The following is a 23,739-nucleotide window of genomic DNA, read 5'->3' as shown; positions in this document are numbered from 1 at the left end:
GGGAGTATTTATAGAGCAAGGTTGCTTCCCTTGTCTCCAGGATCACTGTGCTGTGCTGCCTGTTGTCCAGTGTCTAAAAACTTAATTCATATGTTTTGTCCAGTTTTTTAGTTATTTAAGGTGGGAGGATTGATCCAGTTGCTGCTACTCCATCAAGGTCTGGGAATAGACCCTTAAGTAAGTTCACAGATAAAAATAAAGTTGTAATAGTGACAGTTGTCATGAAGGAAAGATAACTAGTGCTATGAGAGAGTTTACTTAGAGAATCTGAAATTATCATCCCATACATAAGTGGTGAAAGAAAAAGCAGTTAAGAAGATGGAGAGTGTGAAATGGATTTTAGATAGATCTGAATCATAAATGATTAGTAATCACTCATATAGATTACCTTATTGCTTTATGTGGGGCAAGTAGAATGTTGTGATGGTTGAGAAGTATCTTTTTGGTACTCCTATTTCTTTGCATCATTCTTTCATGACATTTGTCATAAATTATTACTTTTGGTTTAGTAGTATTACCCGTCTCCCCCTACCACTAATTTGGTGAGGCCTGAAACTGTCTTGCTTTACTTGCCATTGTGTCTAACACAGCACCTGGTAAAGAATGGATGGCCAATAAATGTGTGTTGAAGGAATGAATAAGATAATGATACCATGTTTCATATTTGAAGGTTTTGATTCATGGAAAGTTCATTTACATTAGGAAAGTTAAAATTCTCAGTTTGTAGAAGGGCCTAATAAAAGAAGGCAATCTTTTTCTAATATTTACATGGAAGTGTAATAACTTGTATAGCTATAATGCTTGTCTCAGAGGGAATGAGGAAATAGAATGTGTTTTGTTAGCATGGCAGTAACAAACATTTATTACTTAAGAGATTTTGGGTTGGTCACTGAGTTATTCAGAAGTAAAGAAAATTTAAGTTTAGTTTTTATTACCAGATACCATTCTTTTTTTAGAAATAATGAAAAGTCATGGGCATTGGAGTTGGTCTTGGATTTGAATCCCAGAAGTACCAAATACTATCTGTGACCTTTGGGCAGTTATTTAAACTCCCCTCTCGTCCAACAAGTCTTGTTGTTATTGTTGTTTTAATCTGTTCTCTTTTATATCTCAGAGTTGTTTTGAGGTTTAAATGAGAATATATATATATAAGGTGTTTACATGTGATAGAAATTCAACAAAACAGTTTCTTCCTCTACCTTTTTTCCCTACTCTTCAGCTGTTTTGTTTTTGTAGAAATGCTACTCTGGATGATGCATTGGTCTGATGTTTAGTGAAAGAGGGAGAGAAATAGATTCACTACTCAGCCACTCTTGATACTTTGGAACAATTACTGTAACTTGTCCCATGACAATAATTTGTTATTCTTGAGCTTTAATTTTCATCAAATTACGCTGCAGTTGAAGATACCCAGTTGGCAAACATATTGACTAAAATTGCTTTCATAAATATAGAGTTGCTTTTATTAAGATTTTTATGCTATTCTTCAGTAATTTTTTCACTATTAAACACATTATTTGAGATATATGATTAGAAACGTCTCTTTAGTATAATTTAGATTATAAGTTAACTTTATAAATGGTAGAAAGTTAATAAATTTTAAGTAGATGAAGGTTTGTATCATCTATAATAATAGTATTAGTTTCCTATATATGCTTTAATAAATTACCACAAACTTGGTGGCTTAAAACAACCCATTTATTCTCTTACAGTTTTAGAGGTCAGAAGTCCAAAAGCAGTTTCACTGGGCTGAAATCAGGGAGTCATCAGGAGGCTTTAGAGGAGAATGGTTTCCTTGCCTTTTCCAGCTTCTAGAGCTGCATTCCTGGTTCATGGCTATTCCCTTCATCTTTAAAGCCAGCAGCATAGCATCTTCAGATCCTTCTGTCCCTCTTCTCCCTTCATCACATCACCTTCTTCTGTAGTTTAAATCTCCCTCTCAAAAAGACAGTCGTGATAACATTTAGTTGTCCTACCTGGATAATCCAGGATAATATGTCCATCTCAAGATCCTTAACTTAGTCTCATCTGCAAAATCCCTTTTGCCAAGTAAGGTAACATTCACAGGTTCTAGGTATTAAGACCTAGATGTCTTTGGTCGCCATTATTCAGCCTTCCACAATCATGTAAAGTGGATACCTACAAATCCTATTTTTCAAATGTTAGAATGTTTTTTGTGCAGTCCTCCATTAAAATGTCTGAGTTTACTGAAGTTTTCTGTTGATCTTCCCTTTTCCATCAACTATTTATAATTTCACCCGGTGAAGTATGTTTTTCCTCCTGTGTCCTTGTCACGTATATTGAGTTGTGATGATTCCAAGAAAAAGGTTGTCTTAAAGTCACATCATTTTCAAAGAATTAATAAGTACTTTCTAAAGTAGTCTATACAACCTATTTAATAAAACTTGTTTTTATAGACTCCAGCCTTTCTGACTGAGTGCATGTGTGCATATGTACGTTTAGGAATCCTATAATAGTTCAGAAAGGTTTTATTTATTTATTTATTTATTTTTTAAAGATGATTGGTAAGGGGATCTTAACCTTGACTTGGTGTTGTCAGCAGCACACTCTCCCAAATGAGCCATGGGCCGGCCCCCAGAAAGCTTTTATAGAAGATATATACAACTTCCCCACAAGTACAACTAGTAGAGAATTGTATCTTAAAAACTGAAGCAAGACATTTTCTTGGAAAAACTCCTGTATCAGAGAGCAAGAAGTATGGACTAGCTATGACATTTTATGTTGACAGTGCATTTTGAGATGTTAAAATAATGATAATATAGTTGAGTTTTGAAACAGTTCAAATAAAGCTTTTCTGGATACCCGTAATTGGCTTTGTCACCTGGTGCAACTTGCTGATCATCTCTTGTTTAGTTTCCATTGTGAGGGTTGCTCTATAGCCTAGATCTCTAAAGTTCCTTTTAATATTCGGTATTTTCTAACTAGATACTAAAGATTTGTTTTGAACTATCCAGCAAAATTTTCATTGGCCCACTAATCAAATTTTGGCATGTAACAGGACCTTTTATTTTTCTATAATCTGAACACCAAACATAAAGATATTAGTTATTAAGAGTTTCTGAAATGGGCGTACAGTAAATATCTCGATGCATGTGAGATTTGTTGGAGTTCTACAGCAAAGGCATTTTAAGCTCAATGTAGAACAATAATAGAAAGAACCCTGAGTTTGGAACCAGAAGATGTGGTTTCTGATCTGGACTCTTTAATTATAAGTGTAAAAATGGTCTTATTAAAATTGTCATGTCTATTTCACAAGATTAATTAGGAATATCAGTCAAGATAGTCCATGCAAAAAATAATTTCCTCTGAAAATAACAGCTTATTTTACCAGTGCAGATGTTTTTAATATTTTGTTATCCAGTCTGTGGCACACCTAAAGTTATGTCTTCATCTCCTTGCTGTCTACTATCTGACGTTTCACCAAGGAAGGAGAAAATAAAACCATAATAAAGGTAAAGATTGATAAAACAATCTTGTGAAGCATACTTACAACTTTTGGCTAAACTTGGATTTAGGACTTACTATGGACCTGTTTTCTGTCACTTCTTACTTTTCATTATAATTAAAAGATGGTTCTTCTAAAGAATCCATGTCATTTTCTTCTCTCAAATTGCATGCATTGCCTCTCAAAAACTGTTAAACGTTTCAGAAATTTCCCTAAACCTTTGTCCAAACATCTGAAATTTTTTAAATGACAATCGATTGGCTATATTGAACACTCTTTAAATGCTGGATAGTCTGAGAACCTCCCTATTCAACTTGATTTGAACAGATTGCTGTATAGCAGAAAGTTGCCACCTTTGAAGTTTATGGTCTAAAAAATTCATATCCGTGGCCTGATATCCAGCCAACAGAAGAGATAGTGGAGAAAGATAGAACTTCTGTAACAAAGGCTCAGCCCGTACTGGCCCAATTACCATGCAAAGAGAAAATTTCTTCCTCTGCTGGCAAGTGAATGGTAAATCTGAACAATGAGCTTAAAGATGCTTAAAGTTTAAAAGGTATAATGTTTAGGTGCTTTACCCAGTAAAAGTAAATTGTCCAGTAAATAGTCTCTGGGCTGTACCTAATTCTTAAAGTCAGTTTTGAAGGAATCCTGGAAATACAAAATGTAGCAGGTGGGGCTAGACTGATTCTTAGAACCCTTTCATTTTCATCATTTCAGTTGGAAAAGATATGGAAAGAAGGCACAGATAAGCAGTGCCAGCAATGCCAGATGGTTGATTCCTGGGCAGTGTTGATGATTGAATTCCTATTTTTATGGTCCTTAAGAACTTGATATTTGAGGGCTTTGTGCTGTTACTATTGTGAGGTATAATATTTCAATAACAACACTGAGAGGACTGTGAAGAGCAAGCTACTAGCATACAGAGCAACTGACAAGCTGTAATTACCTCTCTACTGGAATTTTGTTAACAAAAGTGGGATAGTACAGAGACACAACTATGGTTACTGTGCATGTTAAGCACTTTTAAGGGTATTTAAATGTTTTCATGAGATATATGTATGTGCGCTGGTACCACTTACCTTTTACCTGTATTTTGAAGACAATTTGTGCTATAATACTTTGTCGGAATGATAGTGTGGTTTGGAAGAATACAAAAGCGCATTCTTAGTTATGCCAATTATCATAGTTCTTGAGCCTTCCTTCTTCAAGGGAAAACTCTTTGATTGTATTTTGATAGCATGCTCGTACTTCTGTAACAGAATAAAAAAATAATAATAGTGTTAGCTTGTTGAGGTGAATACATTGGCCTTTGAGGCTACAAGTTGTTTATTAATTCCAGAGTATGTCATATTTGCTTCAGACATTGGCTAAATTTTATCACACATGGTATTTCTGAAAATGATGATATGATAGTGAGAACATGCATATTTTGATAAAATTTGAGCTTTACATGTGCAAAAGTACTTTCTGCTTTCTCCTCACTGCTTTTTCTTCCTGGCAAAAACATTAAAGAATTTAATTCTTTCTCCATTTATTGAATAATTCCAATGGGCCAGGCATGAGTTTAGTGACAGCAGTGAACTCATCAGGTTTACATGATAAAAGAATTCTCCCATCCAATTAGTCAGTATAACATAAAGATATGGGGTCTAGAGCCAGAATTATGTACATGTGCCAGCTCTATAATGTGTCATCTGAGCAAATTATACCCTCTCTATGACTCAGATTCTTTATCTTCAAAAGAGGGGTAAGACTCATAAAGGCTTCTCATAAAGACTGAGAAGACTACATAACATAGGGATAGTGCTTAGAACAGTGTCTAACCATGTAGTAAGCTCTTAAAAATGTTAAGTATAACCAAAGAATTTACCACATATTTGTTTTATAAATTTAGGGTTTTCAGGTTCAAGAGCAGCATATTTAGATTTCTTAGTATGAATTATACAATATATATCTTTCCTCCTTTGGCACAAATAATGGCAGCTGTTGTTAAACAATTTATAGTGTGCTCATTAATTTATAAAGGGAAACTTTTGAGATATCACATAATTTACCTACAAGGTTGGAAACTGCAAGATTAAAAACTGTCTTTTTTCTGTTGCTATTACTTTTTTTGATTCAATATCTGGTGTTTAAGCTATTCAGTTTTTATTTATAACCTTTCAGTTTCTACAGGGAATTTTCAATATTTTGTAAAATCAGGAACAAGGGAAAACAGGACAGATAAAAATATGTTGCTGAAAAGAAACAGATGAATAGATAGCACGCACCTGAGATGAGATTATCACTAGAGTGGAAACTGAACATGGCTGCACTTCTTGGCAAATGAGTGAGAAGTATATTGAGTTGTAGTCCTGTTTGGGTATAAGAGCAAGCAAACAAGTTTTCTCCCTAGCACTGTCATATAAGATATGGTGGTCCAATGGGAGTTTCTTTTATCATTCTGCTAAAAGATTCAAGGGAGAATGTTAAATCTTAATTCAGTGAAGGCATTTCTCTAGGGTACTGAAATAATTAGAAATTTGCCTTCTGACTATATTATTGATACAGAGGGAAAGAATTTACTCTTAGAAAATTTAGAATAGTTTTACAGGCTCCTTAAACAAATACTTTTGATACTTCTGCTAAAGTACCTTAATAGTAGAAAAGAAAGAGAAAAAGAAAAAGAAATAAGAAAAAAGTGAATGCATGTAGGATATAAGGGATAGGATGGTGTCAGTTATTTTAAAGTATTGTTGTTTAGCTCATAAATTCATATAAACTTTGTATCCTTGGCCATAATCTAACCACAGTTATTTTTATTGAAAGTGTTTTTTAGTACCTTGGGGTAAAATTGTTGCAGGAGGACATGCCCTGCTCATGTTGATGTTTATAGCACCCTTGTTATTATTCCACTCCTCCCTCATTTCTTGAGAAATAAGGCTCACTTGTTTTTCTCAAATGTCTCAAAAGAGCATTTGATTGAGATTCCAGAGCTCTTTTTCACATAACGAGAGGCTGTTTTTGACTAGGAAAGATTTAAGAGTAGCTATTACCACTTTGTTGAGACCTAGGATCTGGCTTTTATAGAATTGCAGAGAACTGATTTCTAAGTGGTGGGATGAGGCAACCTTAACTGGAGTTCTGATATTCATTTAAATATTGTAGAATGTTTGCCAAACACAAGGCATTCGTAGAATGGTAATTTTTCTATTTATTGATTGTTGCAGCTAATATTTGTCTGTACCTGTTTAGTAAAACTATAATCATCTATGCTGTGTGTGAACTTTCTTCAGCTTTAGATGATTGGCTTTCCTAAAGTTGATATTTTACAGGATCCCTAGGGCAATCCTTCTGGTTTACAATTCAAATCACACAGGTAGTTACAGAATACTTGTGTAGAATCACTCTAGGTATTGTTACACACCATAAAGCAAATCGTGAGCAGACATAGTTGATGGAAAAATATGAGTCAGTGAGATTTGTGGCTGATTTATTTTGTAGGAAGCATTCTGCAGGACAGTGTCCCCATATCTGTGTTTGCTAGATTAATCCAGTATCACTAAGACTGTAATATTTTATAACTAGCAATTACTTTTTTTTTTATATTTAAGGCATGTTATATTCAGTAAAATGCACAAATCTGTACAGCTCACTGAATGTTTACATATGTATTTATTTCTGCAATCAAGACAACATTCCATTAGCTGTATTTTAAAAAGCAAGCAAATACATTGGATTAAAATTGCTTTAAAAAGCCATTTTTCTCATTATAAATATATGTTCACATAGAAAATTGAGATAAGAAAAAATAAGTCACTTGTAATCACACCACCACCAACTCTAAACACTTTGGTGTATAATCATTCATTTGTTTATTAAGTATTTTCTGAGTGCCTAATATTTGAGTTGCTAGGGACACAGCAATGATTAAAACAGACAAAACCCTTGCACTTTAGGAGATTGTGCTTTAGCTGGGAGAGAGGAACAATAAGTAAAAAAATCTATTATATGTCAGATGGTGGCCATGAAGGAAAGTAAAAAAAATACGGGGAAAAGGGAGTCCTGGAAGATGAGCGGAAGGGGGCTGCAATTTTTACATAGAGTGACTAGGAACAGCCTCACTGAGAAGGTAACATTTGAGCAAAGGCCTAGAGAAGACAAAGGAAGATGCTAGGCAGAGGTGAGGGAAAAGAGCACTTCAGGCAAAGTCCTTGAGGTGGGGAGGGGGTGCCTGGCATGTTTCAAAAACATCAGGAAGGCCAGTGTGGCTGGAGCAAAAGAGGGCAAGAGACAAACGAGGTTGGAGTGGGAGTAGGGAGCCACATCCTATAGTTGTTCTCCCTTCTGGCTGCACATAAGAGTCACCTTGGAATCTTTTGAAAACCACTACTGCTGGACTGCCCACCCTGACCACTAAGTCTGGGGATGGAGGCTGGTTTAATGTGCAGCCGTGGTTGAGAAATACTGGTAGAAGGCCTTCAGGCCATTTGAAGGACTTTGGCTTTTATTGTAAGAGAGATTGGGAGCCATTAGAGGGTTTTGAGGAATGAGCCTCCAGAGTTAGGTGAAGGGGATTTCAAAAAGTTCATGGAAAGATTCATATTATCTTTTTTTGAAGGGGATTTCAAAAAGTTCATGGAAAGATTCATATTATCTTTTTATCCTATTTTTGCACAAACTTTTTGAAGTACCCTCATGTTATGAAGTTTTTCAGGTGTACAGAGAAGTACCCATCATCCCTTTCACTTCAGTAGCCATCTACATTTTGTCATTCTTGCTTTATCCTTTTCCCCACCTCCCTTTTCTTCCTAGAATATTTTAGTGCTAGATTGGGTTTTTAGAAGGTTCATTGTGGCTTCTGTGTTGAAAGAAGGGGAGGCAGTGCAAGGGCTAAGATAAATATATCCTCTGTATTTTTCCCGTGCATATAGACACGTTTTTATACTGTATCTACTAATTTACAAGCTATTTTCATTTACTATATTGAACATTTTGTGTCACTAAAGATTCTACAACTTTGTATTTTCTTGGCTATTCTAGTATTCCATTAGATGGGTGTACCATAATTTATTTGATGTTATGTTATTGGATATTTTAACTTACAACTCTATTATTATAAACAGTATGGTGATACATCCCTATAGATAAATCTCTGCATATATCCATGATTATTTTCTTAAGGGAAATTCCTAGAATAGAATTGCTCTGTCAGTGGATGTGCACAGAGATTTAAAGGCTTTCGATATGCATAAAAAGACTTTGCTAATTTATATTCCCACCGGTTTCTTGAGAAAACGTCAGGTTCGTTTAAACTCTCACTAACATTGCATTTTGTCATTTAAAAAAAAGTTTCCTATTTTGACAGGTGAAAAAATAACAACTCATGGTTTCAATTTGCAGTTCTTTCATTTCTGGTGAGATTGAATTCCATCTTCATTTGCATTTTTAAAAATATGCTTTTATTCATATGTTTGCTAGCTCTGTGACTTTAAATAAGTCACTTAGGTTCTCTTTTCATACTACAAAATGGGTGTTATCTGTCTTCTTCCGAGAATTTTAATGAACATGAAATAAAAGCACTTTGTATGCCCATTTTCAAACTTTTTGATCCTGATCCACAGTAAAATGTGCATCTTACGTTGTGACAGGTGTATGTAAATATGTGGCCAAAATTTTCATGGAACAACACACATGCCCTTACCAAGTGTGATGTGCTCTGATATTTTACATTCTCATTCAATTTTTTAATGCCCTTGTTGACCACTAAATTGATCATAATCCTCTGGGTTGTGATCTAGAGTTTGAAAAACACTGTGGTAAGTGATTGGGGTACTGTATCTTGTACAGTGCTCTTTTATCAATAGTGATTACCTCTACCAGGTAACCTCTAATAAAATTCACTTTCAGGAAAGCTAAATATGGAAAAGGCCTCAAACCTAGCTTCTTGTTTTCCTGTGTCAAATTTCTGATCAGTGAAAAAATGTTAAATACCTTCTTTACAGCCAAAAAACGTATTTAATAGGGCTTCTATGATGCTGTGATGACTGAATTATTAACACTATGGTTGTGAAATAGATCCAGTCTGTTTGAGCAGAAAGAGCACATCATTATGGGGATTATTTTTTGCAAAACTCCAAATTGGGATACATCTAATACAAGTTTTGTCTGTAATTTTTGTTACCTGAAAAGCTGACAAAAAAAAAAAAAAAGAAATGGAGAATATAAATCACATTTAGTTCTGTTTAATATAGACCCTTTTCAACAGAAAAAGGTAGTTTGAAAGCTGGATAATCTTGGGGAATTAAGAATGTTTGACTACCATACATAAAATACTAGATGCTGTTTATTGTTAGACTTATAGCTAGATAACTTGACAACCACTCAGAAAGTAGTTAGCCAGCTGTAATTAGCTGTGACTAGAGGAAACTTGATCACATTAAAGTGATTAAGTCACTTGGACATTGGAATGAAAATGCATAGAGAAATAGAGTGGGAATGAAGTGGTGGTGTTTATTATTTGAAAAACACCCAAAAGCTTAATCTATTTGGCATAGTAACAACTATGTTGTTACTTTTGACTTCTAGTTTAACATTAAATGCATTTGGTTTATTATTTATTTATTTTGATGCTGTGCCAGTAAAACATTTTAAATGACTCTAGGTTAAAAGTTTGACTAACAGGCATTCACCACTCCTCCACACCCTCCACACTAACCCAGCTTCCACAATGGAAATATTTAGAGGAATGTCAGAAACACTTTGGTATATAAAAATAAAAATTAAGTTTTATACCAAAGAACTGTAATTTACCTTTGAAAAAAGAGCTGTATCTATATACTTCAAAAATTCATAAAAAGATTCATATTATCTTTCAATTCTATTTTTCCACAAACTTTCTGAAGTGCCCCTTGTATACTATATTGGTTTTTAAACATTGAATATCATCAACATTAGAAAGGTAACCAACTCTGCCCTTCTCTGCTTTATAGTGGGTGTTGACCTTAAGTTTACATGTGTGGTTAAAATTGGATATATGAGATGTTCCTGTGCACATGGTTTGGGTGTTGATTTTTAGATTCTGGCTTTTCTACTATCTAGAGGTAAAATAAGTTAAGAAATGGGTATAGAAATCTATTGGGCTCTAATGGCCCAGAAATACATGAAGAGCTGCTCAGCCTCAATAGTAATCAGGGATATGCAAATTAAAACAATGAAATACCATTATCATTCCCATGAAGTTGGCATAAATTAAAGATGTTACTTGGATGTTATCAAGTATTGCGAGGATGTAATATAAGGCTAATAAGAGTATAAGTTTTTACAAGTGCTGTGAAGAGCAATTTAGATATATGCTATGGTGCATATTTTGTGACCAGGAATTCTGTCTCTATTGTATCTCTTGCATGTGTGCACAAGAAAGCGCACAGGATTATTGTTTATAATTGTACAAAAATGGGAACAACCTATATGTCTATCAATAAGCAAATGACTATGTAAAATATTGTCTAGTTCAGCATTCTCCACCAGAAATACAGTGTGAACAACATATACAATTTTAAATTTACTTTTAAAGTTCAAGAAAGGTGAAATCAATTTTAATATATTTTGACACAGGATATCCAAAATATGAGAGTATTTCAAAAAGTTCATGAGAAAAATAGAATTAAAAGATAAATTCACCATACTGGCCAGCCACCAGAAAAACCCCAAAATAAGATATACAAATCCATGAACTTTTTAAAGAACCCTCTTATTATTGTTTTAACATATGATTAATATAAAAATCATTGAGATATTTTGTTCTTTTTTCATATTAAGTCTTTGAAGTCCATTATGTATTTTGCATTTTCTATATATCTCAATTTGGATGTTAAATTTTCATCAGAAACACTTGATTTGAATTTAAATTTCATAAGATTTACTGTTGGAAAAAGTAGATTCTCATACCCAAGTTGTTCCATACATACAGGTTTTTCAGTAAATTAATTGAGTATCAGATAAAGTGTAAACATTAATTCATTTTCTCAATTACAGTGGCTAAATTTCAAATGCTCAGTAGTCATGTAGCTAATAGCTACCATATTGGATAGTGCAGTCCTAGTCATAGTATGTATTATTAATGTGGCAGTTAAAATAAATGACCTATACAAGAGTACTTCAAAAAGCTCATACAAAAATAGAATTAAAAGTATATGAATTCTTCCACGAACTTTTTGAAGTACCTGCTTATAAGTGTAAAATAAAATGTGGCTGATTATTCAAATTTTGCAGTGTCAATAAGAACAAGAGAAATGGTGTAAGATTTGTTTGTTTTGAGCAATTTTACATATTCAGAATAATACAGGGGATAATATAACATCCATGTGCCCACTATTCAAATTTTGCAAATGTTAACATATTGCCAAAGTACCTTCAGATCTTTCTTTTCAATCCTGGGTTTATTTTTTAGAATATTTAATTGTGCAGATATTATACGAATTCAGTATCCACTAATTTAGTTTGTAGCAGTTGTAAAAGAAAAGTGTACCTAAGAGTATTATTGTTCCTTAAAGATATAAGAATTTAAATGGCCTTTTAACATTTAATTTTTAACATTTTTAAGAACTGATGTCTATTGGGAAATCACTTACTTTAGATTTTTGGTAATGTGCCACCCATATTATTAGCAAGAATTAAATTCTGGTTATTAACAAGAGGCTATTTTCCTTAAATTTCTCTAATGTATGCTGTCAGTTCTCAGAATTTAACTTTATTTAGTGGAAATCATATGGAAAGAGAAGAATATTTAAAGCCTAATAAAATTGAAAATACAATTCTAATTTTAGATGTAATGGTAAAAATGTAATTTTAAATCTAATACATCAGGCATACCTCCTGCTATGTTTAAAAATACCCAGTATTTTATCTGAAATGGATAGGGTTTTAAATGGGGAGGAGAGGCAGAGACAGTGTCACTTGGCAATTATTTAATAAATAGCAAGCCAGCTTTTTTGAACACCAAAGATGTTGCTTAAATATATACATTGAATGGGTTTGCTAGCTCTTTACTCTGAATTTCAGTGTATCCCTTAATCTTTTAAATGCACCTTCTGATTAAAGTGCCCAGGAGTAAATAAGTACTAAGATCTCTTTTAATAACTAGTTCTGTGGCTTCATGAAAGGACTGAGATGAATAAAAACTACTCTTAAAGTGTGAGATGGTATATAAGGATTATAAACAGTGTTGTTACTGTTTAAGTGTTTAGTAATTTAATGACTTTATTTTCCAATTGGAAATTTTTAATTTACCTTGTATTTTCTTTAATATGTTAAATAAAATACTTGATGTCATGAAAGTATATCTGATGCTCAATTGTTGTGATGCAAATGATTTTTTAAAAAATATTTCATTTGAACATACAATTAACCAGTTAAAAGAAGGGAATTCTGATCATACAGTTTTTAAAAATCTTTCCAGAAGACGTTTTGTAGTTGTTGGTATCACATTTTAAGTCTGTATACCTCTGTTATAGCAATGCCATTTTACAGTTTTGCGTTTGCTATATAGTAACTTAGAAGTTTTAAAAAACATGCACCTGCTATGTTTTTGTTTCATCACTAGGTGGAGTTCTTGCAGTATAATTATGTGTTGGGTAGCCATTAGCAGAATAATCTTTGCTTTCTTCAAAGTAGACATGATTTTTTAAAAAGAACATTCTATTTGTAAACAGTCAGCTGTTAAACATATAACATGGCAATAGGAATATACAGTTGGTAATATGTAGTTGGATTATGCAATCATAATCTTTGAGCCGCATCAAAACAACTATTTTAGTTAAAATTTTTCTTAGGGGTGGGTGGGTAGATATGTGGAAGAGAGAGATTTAAACTGGTTCCCTGATAATACTGTAGAATTATAATTTATATTCTTGATTTGTACAGAACAGTTGTTTTTGGGAAATTCTAGAGCTTGAGCTCCTGCTTGTTTGAAGGCACACTGTACCTCCTCACAGTGGCACTGAAACTAAATTCCTCAGGGATTACGTATGAAGTTAAATGGTTGTTAGCGTCTATCCTCTCCTTGACTTATCCTTGCCATTGTCTTTTTTGGCCTTAACAAGAGTTGTTCAGCTTCTCTTGCCACTTCAAACTCCAAAATCCAAGCAAAAGATTGTCTTACTTCCTATTTATTTACTTCTAATCAAGGACGATATTTTTGTCAGGAATTGGATGTACTTTCAGCACTTCCAGTCCCACAGTTAGGCATGTTTGGATTTCTGCCCCTCTCCTAGTTTTTCCTTTGTTCCTCCTTATTAATAATAGAATCTCTTTCATACCATGCACTGTTAAGTCAGTAGAGTTTCAATCTAGTAGAAGTTGTCATTCTGTGATTCTTTGGCAGTCTTCAAAAATGGCCCTAAAGCATTCTTTTCTTGGTATTAATTGTGATGTAACTGTGATTTCTGCACACTGCCATTTTAAAAGATATTTTATTACCTGTAGAAAGTTTAAAAAATTAAATAGTACTTAAAGAATTATAAAGAGAAGTAATAGTCCCCCTATCTCATCCCTTTCTTTGTCCAGCTCTATCCCCAGAGGCGACTACTTCTTAAAATTCCAATTTCTATTTCTTTTGGTGGTAACCTCCATATCTAATAAGTTCTTAGACTGCTGTTTCTTGATTAAAAGCTTTGGATATTAGGGCTGGCTGGTTAGCTCACTTGGGAGAGCAGGGTGCTGGTAACACCAAGGTCAAGGGTTCGGATCCCCATACCAGCCAGCCACCAAAAAAAAAAAAGCTTTGTTGTTTTAGGATGAAAGCTTTGGATATTAAATCCTTATAGGAGAAAGTCAATTGAAAGTGAACTTTTGGCATTTCTACATTTTCCTTTTGCCTTCTTCTTCTTTCCACCCATGTCAATGCAGTTCTTCTTATAAATTTCCCCATTGGTTACCTCTGCAATTTTAAATGGGGCCCCAAAAATCTCATTGCGTATGGTGTGGGGTGGTGTTATGAAGTTAATGAACAGCCAGTGTGTAGCCAGCCAGCCAGGAGTGGACCACCAATCACATTTTATTGGGGGGGGGGGGCATGTTATTGCAGAGTTTATTTATGTAAACCTCTTTCTCCAATTATCATTTATGTAATTTTTTTTTTTTTTTTTTTTTTTTGGCAGCTGGTCAGTATAGGGATCCAAACCCTTGACCTTGGTGTTATCAGCACCACTATCTAACCAAATGAGCTAACTGGCCAGCCATTTGTGTAATTTTTTAAATGACAAGTGTTTCAAATAGGAAACTTGTTTTATCCCATAAGAAACCTGGAGGTAGGCTGATTCATTGCTTCAGTGACATAATCAAGGATCCACTGCTATTCTTTTTTTTTTTTTCTGACCGGTAAGGGGATCGCAACCCCCAGCACAGTGTTGTCTGCACCACGCTCAGCCAGTGAGCGCACCGGCCATCCCTATATAGGATCCGAACCCGCAGCCTCGGCGCTACCAGCACTGCACTCTCCCGAGTGAGCCACAGAGCTGGCCCTCTATCTGCTATTCTTAACAAAAATTGTTGGCTTTGTTCCCAGGCACTCTCCCCTCACAGTACTAAGATGGCTTCTCTGGTCCTGATGTCACAAGCAAACACATTGTTTAAGAGAACATTTCTTCTTACGTGTATATTATCTTTTTGTTAGTGTACCTAGAAGCTTCCACTGGTTATCTTATTAACCAGAATTGCTTCAGAGATTCATTCCTAAACCAACTTATAAATGGGATTGCCATGCTTACCCTTAGTGAAGCTAGCAATATTTGCGACAGTGTTAAACCTCAGTGGAAAATATTACCAACTTTGTTTCTAACACTTCTGCCAGGCTACTTTCTTTAGAAAAATTAAGTAGTAAGTCTGGGAACTATTTGGAACCATAACCTTCTTTATATCACCTTTGCTTCATAAAAATATACATTTTTACTTACATTTCTGAAAAGGACATTTGTAAGCTAGGCTTTAAAAGTAGACTAGGAAATGTATAATTTCTCTTTCTTCCTCTGATTGCATTTGTTGGACCCATACCTTTGTACTTCCTTGGAATGAAGATTTATTGAGTAATCAAATAATATTTGCAAAAGTATAGACTTCAACAGTAATTTTAAAACAGAATTATCATTAATTTTTTTGCATCAAAGCTATCCAAACAACAAATGTTAACTTTTTTCTAGATCTAGAACTTATATATCTCCTGGCAAATAGTCTTTTTATTGTGCTCCAGTTTTTCATGATCCTCCTTTCTTCATTTCCTCATCTCACAGATGCCTGAGAGCTAAATGTAGTAATTATTTATGTTAACTCTAATGAGTTTGAATAAGCTTTAGTTTTAAAACAAAATTCTGATTTTACCACTTTTTTCTCAAGGTTACTGTACTTCACATTCTTCCAATTTTCCAATCCATGTTAAGTTTTAGAGTCCATCATTGTATATAGTACTTTTTTGGAATTTAAACCCAAGGTGAAGAACCAGAATTATTCTTATACCAGCTTCCTAGAATTATTTTATGAACCAACAGGAAAATTCTCTGGTAAGCTTTTCTTAGTAAAGTAGTTGAACTACTTATTGTTCTGGTTATGGATGTAAGAAATTACCAAGTAGGTTATTCTCTAGGATTAAAAAGTGTGTGCATTTGTGTGTGTGGTTTTGCTTCTCAGCTAGTTTAAAGTATTTCATCTGAATCTATTTGGTTGTTTTTGTTTTGTCTTTTTGGTGGCTGGCTGGTACAGGGATCCAAACCTTTGACCTTAATGTTATAACACCACACTCACCAACTGAGCTAACTTGCCAGCCCAATTTGGTTTTTAAATTGATTTTTAGATTAATGTTTACTTCTTTAGAAGAGTTGCTTTGAATGTCCTTAAAAATATCTACTTGAAAAATAGTATTGTAGTCATTACTAAATAAAGCCTCAATTTTGTTTGTTTGGTTTTTTTTTTTTTTTTTTTTGTCCTTTTTGAGACCGGCCCCACTGCACTCAGCCAGTGAACGCTGTGAGGGCACCGGTCATCCTTATATAGGATCCGAACCCGCGGTGGGAGTGCTGCTGCGCTCCCAGCGCTGCACTCTCCCGAGTGCGCCAGGGGCTCAGCCCAAAGCCTCAATTTTGTATTGTCTTATATATGTATTTTTAGTGACCATTACTACATAAATATAATTAATAATATCAGTAAAGATGGTAGAATATGCAGACCATCTGTCATTTAGATATATTTACCTTGAAAATTGTCTTTTGGTTCTCATATTTTGGTTATAAATGCTATGACATGTTTGTGTTACATGAAAAAGAGTTCCGAGGTCAGATAATTTTGCCACATGCTGAATTGTTCAAGAGTAAATGGGTTCATGTACTGCAGGACTTCTCAGAACCTTTAACATGCTAATGTTCATTATAAATATTTCCAAATAGGATATAAAACAGTGTTTGCAAAACTTATTTAAACACGGAACACTCATTTTCAGACTATTGTTCCATAGGACACACTTTGGGAAATGTTTGTATTTGTGTGAATTGTTGTAAAGGCAGTAGTCTGTCTAACCTTTATTTATGAGTGCCATCCAAAAGTATTAATTTTAACACTTGGACAATTGGGACAATCAGTTTCAAATGCATTACAGGTCTTTTTAAGACGACAAGAGCTTCAAGATTTCAGATGTAACTTCTCTACTAGTACTTCTACAGCTTTTCTCTAACTGAAATTTACCGACTTGCTTAGTGTTAAAACATGTCTTAAACAGAGTGGTCGTGAGATTTCCTGGCGATTCCCCAAATTTTTCACTCCAGCCTGGTTTTCTCTGCTGTGCTCCAAACTTGTGTTTTTAAGTTCTTGACCCGGCAGTTCTACATGCAGATTCTGTAGGCATCTGAACTCAGTCAAAACTAAGCTCATCCTCTCCCCTTCAATTCCTACAATTTTAGACTTTACTTTCTATTTCCCATCCTGGCTAGTAGCACCATCGTCTTTTTAGTCATGACCCAAACTAGAAATCTAGGAGAGTCAGATTCCCCCTTCATCTCCTACATAATGATTTCTCAACCTTGGCACTACTGACAACTAGGGCTGGATAATTCTTACTTGTGGGGAGCTGTTCTGTGCATTGTAGATGTTTAACAACATTCCTGGTGGGCTGCTACCCACTAGGGGCCGGTAGCAATCTCCCTCAGTTGTGACAACCAAAAATGTCTTTTGACATTGTGAAATGTCCTCTGGGGAACAAACCACTGCCCTACATCCAATCTGTTACTTACACTTAATGATATTACTTCCTAAACTTACCTTTAATCCCTTTTCATCCTTCACCCTAATGTCCCATCCTTTTTATTCTTCAATACTTGAGATTCTTTAGTAAGGTTCTGACTAGCCTTCCTGTGTCTGATGTTGTTTCCCTCCTGTCTGCCTCCTTCAGTGCTGCCAAATTTATCTTTCTAAAATGCAAAGCTCACAAGGTTGGCTGGTTAGCTCAGTTGATCAGAGCATTGTGCTGATAACACCAGGGTCCAAGTTTTGATCCCTGAACTGGCCAGCTGCCACAAAACAAAACGAAAAAGTAAAATGCAAAGCTGTTTCCTGTTACAATCTCTCAGTAGCTCCCACTCGGGACCCTCATGAACTGGCTTCTCTCTTTCTTCATTCTAGCCTCATTTTCCAAAGGCACTTGTACTTACAAAGGTTCTTGCTGCACACAACAGTGTACTATACTGTGCCCTCTTCCCACTGTTCCGTAACTTGTTTCAAACTCTACTTAGGTATCAACTTTTCCATTATAGCCTTCAGTCACTTATTTTTAGTGAATCTATCATAGTGAAGAGCATTTTATTTTTAACATATCCATTTTCCTTTGCCAAGTTGAACTTTTCAAGGGCAGGAACCATCTTATCCCAGTTCTTGGCATGTAACAGATATTCAATAAAAGTTTGAATCATTTATTAGTATGCCCTGTTAAATGTAGTAACGTCCTCTGTATTTCTAGGAATTTTGTTCCCTGTATCAGTAGTGAAAAATATTTCCCTTAGTCTTTATCGTCCAGACTTTGACAGGTAGACTTTTTACCGTAGAAATTTTGAACTATGACTTTAAGAAACCAGCCATTCGGAAGAGAATTGAAGAAAGCGGTGTACTTAGTTGATATTCAAATGTCATTTTTTATAAGGTAGCTAGTTTACTCTAAAGATTTTTATTCTGAAAAGAATTAAATTGTGTGGATTAATTATGTGAATTAATACGATGTGGGAAGTCCTTACTGGACTCAACTTGTTTCCATTGAGTAAGGATTTGTTGATTTGGTCATATAAAGCTTGCAAAAGCAATAAATATTATCTTAATAACTAATTTTATTTTTTAGAAAATATGTTTAGTAGAACACATTCCCATAATCACCAGTCTGCACTATTTAGAAATTTACCCCCCATCAAATGAAAACAAAAACAATAATCAAGGCAGTAAAGAATAGTGCCCTACCTCCCTTCCTTATATGCCTTAAGAGAGTTGAGTGTGATTAGATTTCCCTGTGGACCGGAACTAGTCACAGCCAGTCTGACCAACTACAGTTTTACCTAGAACTTTAATTAAAAGATGAGAAATTAAAAATAGGGTTTCAGAGCTTTTGGAAGATAACCCAAACTGTAGCACCAGCCTCGCTGAAAGTCAAGAATGGGGAAAGAGGAAAGAGGAAAGAAATAAGACCTATTCACAATTCAGAATTCTTCCTCCTGGCACAATGACTTGCTGGATTGTTAGTAATTATTTGTTAAATGAATCCGTATGTAATGGCAGTTAAGCAAGAAGTGATTTTCTGCTTCATTTTTAAGGGAGTGGCACAAAATGTATCACTTCCTTTCCAAAGAAATTCTTTCATAAGAAAAGTTGTATTGAAAGTTTGCAGAAATAAAACTGGGAAAGAGCCAGGTTACCTACAGGGAAGGTACCTTCCTTTCACACCAATTATCTAAAGACACCTTATTTAATATATATCATTAATGCATTAACATTGAACTCACGGCCGGCAGCACTATAACTCATGCCTAAATGAAGCTGATGTAACACTTTTTCTCTGTAAGACACACCATAACCTTCTTGCACCTAGGAACACACAGCACCTAGGAACACTTTTAGCCCTATGCATAGCTGCCATTTTAAATAGTGAAAGCACCAGCAAAAACCACAAAAATGCAAAAAACATGGCACTAAATAGACTGCAAAAAAACATTTGTTTATATTGTATGAGAGCTGAAACAAGAAGGCAGTGTCACCCTGTTCAACATCAGATGGAAACGTGCATGTCAGTTGACTCATGTTTTTCCATAGCTCTGTTCATGTCTGCAAATTGATTTGGGGTTACAAATAAATTTTAGTGAGTAGGTGAATTCACATATACAGAATCTGAGAATAATGAGGATCAACTATAATTGTTTTAAAGAAATTTTTAATTGAATGCCTAGAATATTTCAAATTTGAAAGAAAGTTCTCTTATTTTTGGGTATGTGTGAGTTAATTGTTAAGCAGAGTCATTCTTACAGTTCTCATATTCTCTTGTCCAAAGGAATAAAACTGGCTGCTTTCAGTCCATCATTTTCTTTTCTGCCCTGCAGAGAACAACCTATCTTCAGCACTCGAGCTCATGTCTTCCAGATTGACCCAAACACAAAGAAGAACTGGGTACCCACCAGCAAGCATGCAGTTACTGTGTCTTATTTCTATGACAGCACAAGAAATGTGTATAGGATAATCAGTTTAGATGGCTCAAAGGTGAGTTACATCTACTTTGAATAATCTTGCTGTTTTGCTTTATATAGTATAGCATTTCAGTTTTATTCAGAGCGTTGTATCTTCATTAAAATAAAATATTTCCTTTTGAGTTTTTAAAACTTAACTTTTAAGAAGCAAAACTGGTCCTTCTTTGGGTTGCAGCAATTTTTATCCACTAAATTACTTGGATTGACTACTTTATTATTTTGAGTGACATGCTAAAATTTTCCACAAATCTGAGGTCATTCGGTTTACTTAATAAATTTTCATTGCATATCTATTATGTGTCAGGCATTTGACTTTTCTCAGCCTCATTGTTCTCATTTCAGTACTGGTAGTTGTAAGGGTTAAATGAGTTAATACCTGCAAAGCACTTACATCAGTGCCTGGTGGATAACATACCCTTTAGAAGGGTGTGTGTTTGGATCCATTTTATCCTCAATAAATTTTGTATAACTCACTTAGACAAGGAAATTCCAAACATCAGATTCTGGTTATAAAGTATATAGAAAGATGAAGTCTCTATTCTTCTCCTTCAAACTTTCTTGAAGCCAGGAGGCCTTTTGACTCCCAGAAATTTTAGCAATTCAGTGTAGGGGTTAAGAGCACAGACTCTAGAGCCATACTGTTGTGTTTAAATTTTTGCTCCACAACTTGATAGCCATGTGACCTTGAGCAAGACATTTAACTTCTGTGTGCCTCAGTTTTCTCATCTGTAAAAAGGAACTAATAAAAAATCTATATCATTACACTGTAGGATTGTTATAAAGAGAAAATTAATTTAGGCAAAGAACAGTGTGTATAGTAATTACTATACAAATACTTGCTACTATTGTTAGTGTTATTAATATTATTATTAGGTTATTAATTATGTATTGCCTAGTGGTTTGGGGGAATAAAAGATATTTTAATGCTAAACTTTCCATCTGTTTTTTTCTGTGTGCTCTTTCCTTATCTCCTTAACTAGTTGTAGGACCTCAGGGTCTATTTGCTCTTTGTGTCTTATTTGTAAGTGACTAACAGGTATTTACTTGAGTAATCAATCCTTTTTCAGTTTCTCTTAGAGGATTTAAAGGATTTGAGAAATAATAATAGTTTCTGTGAAGATTTTTTTAGTAAAGAATAATTTTGTCATATTTTATAACTGTTTGGTTTAGTGAAGTTTGACAGATTAAATATTATAACCTCAGACTCTGGAGTATTAATTATTTCTTTTCCCTGATGTGAACTTTTAATTCTCTGTAATCTGTTTCTTGGCCCAAACTACAGACAAAATGTAGTTTTATTAGATAAGAGTATTAAATGGTATATAAAAGTAAAGGTCAACTGAAGTAGTCCCATGTCCAAGAAAAGAAACTATCTGGATATGATTAAATAGATTTCAGTTGCTAACTTCACCAGATTAAAATACTTTGAGTTATTAAATAATCCTCATGTGTGCTTCCCTCTGAAGCAATATGAGTTATTGCTTCTGGCATTTTCATTTCTGAATATACTTTTCTGCTTGTAATTATTAGAATCTTAGATAACTTTTCTGAAAAAGTTTTTGTGGGCTTTTTTTTTTAACAAAATCTATCTTCTATAGCAGAGTTATATTTTCTATCACATTTTCCATTTTGTAATTCCTTTTTTAAACTGATGCTATTAACTACTGCAGTTTAACTCAGCTAAACAAGTGTTTTTCTCCTTCCCAACCCTACCTCGGAAAGCCATTAGGTGTCCCTGAGTAGACATTTGTTTGTTCACTTACTGCCTGAACTGTGCATGTAAAGTTGGCTTCAGAGTTTTCTGATCATGCTGCAGAAACTTCAGCATGGCTGAGAACCAGGATCAGGGCATTACGTGATCTGTAATGACTCAGCATTTCTATGTCTTTTCCTTAAAAGGACAAGAACTCTGGCATTGAGAGACATTTATTTTCAAGAGCTAAAATTTTTATTTTAGATAGATTCATAGTAATGTTCTATTCAAAGAATCTATGAAATAATTTTTTTAAGTGTGGGTCATCTATCACTTTAATGTTTTTCTTCAGTGATTAAAGAGCAAGTAATACAGAGGCAAGGAAAGACTCAGAATGGAGATTAAAATGGAATTCTTAAACTTAGAAGCAGAAAGAAGTTAATTTGAATAGCTGAAATGGGGGATTAGTGACCAAGACCACATTGGTTAGTTTTTTTAGATGCCTATAAAACCTGTTGCTACCCCACTTTTTGAGAGTTATTAGGGTCACATGAAAATACACTTGATCATAGGAAAACTAACTTTGAGTGTAAGATATTGAAATTTTTGATAGGCATAGTGCCATTATATTTATAATTCTATTAGGTACCATATTTCTACACTGTCACAGCTAGAAACTGTTTCTATAACTATATTTATATATTTAACATTGTGGCTTATTAGTAATCCTAAATTTTTATGTAGCTAAATGGCCCTGTGTTTAAATGCCTGTCTACTAGTTTTTGACTGGTTACTTATGCTTGTTTTATTTTTCAGGCAATAATAAATAGCACCATCACCCCAAACATGACATTTACTAAAACATCTCAGAAGTTTGGCCAGTGGGCGGATAGCCGGGCAAACACTGTTTATGGACTGGGATTCTCCTCTGAGCATCATCTTTCGAAAGTAAGTTAAATCATAAGATCTGAGGAAAAATCTTCATCTTCAAGTCATATGTCTTAAATATATAATAGCAAGTAGAGAGTAAAAAATATAAGAGAAATTTGTTTAATATTCTCAGAACTATAGTGACTGAAGAGCAAAAAGCAAGAGATCATTGGATTCCACTGTCACTTCAAAAATTTATTGTACACATTTAAAAGTCACCATTGGTTGAGAAAGATTTATTTGGTAACTGTATGATAGGAAATGAAAGGTGGGGATTATCACTTCAGAATGGATTTCGGTCAGATTACCACCTTCAGTTCGAGATGGTCTGCAAGATAGGCAGACACCAAGCTCTTCTGAATTACAAAAACTCAAGCCGATAGTGATAAAGATTTCAGCAGATTTCAGCTTTTTGACGTGACAGCAGGCACATATAAATTACTGTGTTTAGGGTAAATTGTGCTTTAGCTGGATGTGGAATACTCTGAGCTCTTTGATGCAGTGCAGAGTGATTTCCAATACACATCATGAGGAATTCTTGGATAATCCTGACTCAGTGAATTAGTATGACCAGAAAGGCCAATGAAATGCAGAGCATCACCAGGCTAAATATTGTAAATAAAATAGTTGCCCTACCTATAAGCAAAAGCCATGATGGTGAGGGCCGGCCCGGTGGCGCACTGCTACAGTGCGCCGCTTGGGAGCGTGGCGGCGCTCCCGCCCAGGGTTCGGATCCCACATACAGACCGGTTCCCGCTCACTGGCTGAGCGAGGTGCGGGCGCGGCACTTGGGGTTGCGATCTCGTTGCTGGTCCCGGTCCGGTACGGGCGTGACACTGAGGGTTGCGATCCGTTGCCGGACACGAAAAAAGACAAAAAAAAAAAAAAAAAAAAAAAAAACCATGAGGGGG

At 34.7% G+C, this 23,739-nt stretch overlaps 1 protein-coding gene across 1 annotated transcript in view; it reads left to right on the top strand.

Annotated features, from left to right (window-relative positions):
* HOMER1 (homer homolog 1 (Drosophila)) overlaps positions 1-23,739 on the top strand; it is a 115,569-nt gene that overhangs the window by 24,964 nt on the left and 66,866 nt on the right. Inside the window, exons 2-3 of the mRNA XM_008574147.1 lie at positions 20,062-20,218; positions 22,715-22,846. Coding sequence (XP_008572369.1) covers positions 20,062-20,218; positions 22,715-22,846 — 289 coding nt within the window. The remainder of the gene's footprint in view (positions 1-20,061; positions 20,219-22,714; positions 22,847-23,739) is intronic.

The sequence above is a fragment of the Galeopterus variegatus genome, unplaced genomic scaffold (assembly GCF_000696425.1).
Source record: "Galeopterus variegatus unplaced genomic scaffold, G_variegatus-3.0.2 Scaffold1000, whole genome shotgun sequence".
In the NCBI taxonomy this organism is placed as follows: Eukaryota; Metazoa; Chordata; class Mammalia; order Dermoptera; family Cynocephalidae; genus Galeopterus; species Galeopterus variegatus.
This window is presented reverse-complemented; position numbering and strand designations above follow the sequence as displayed.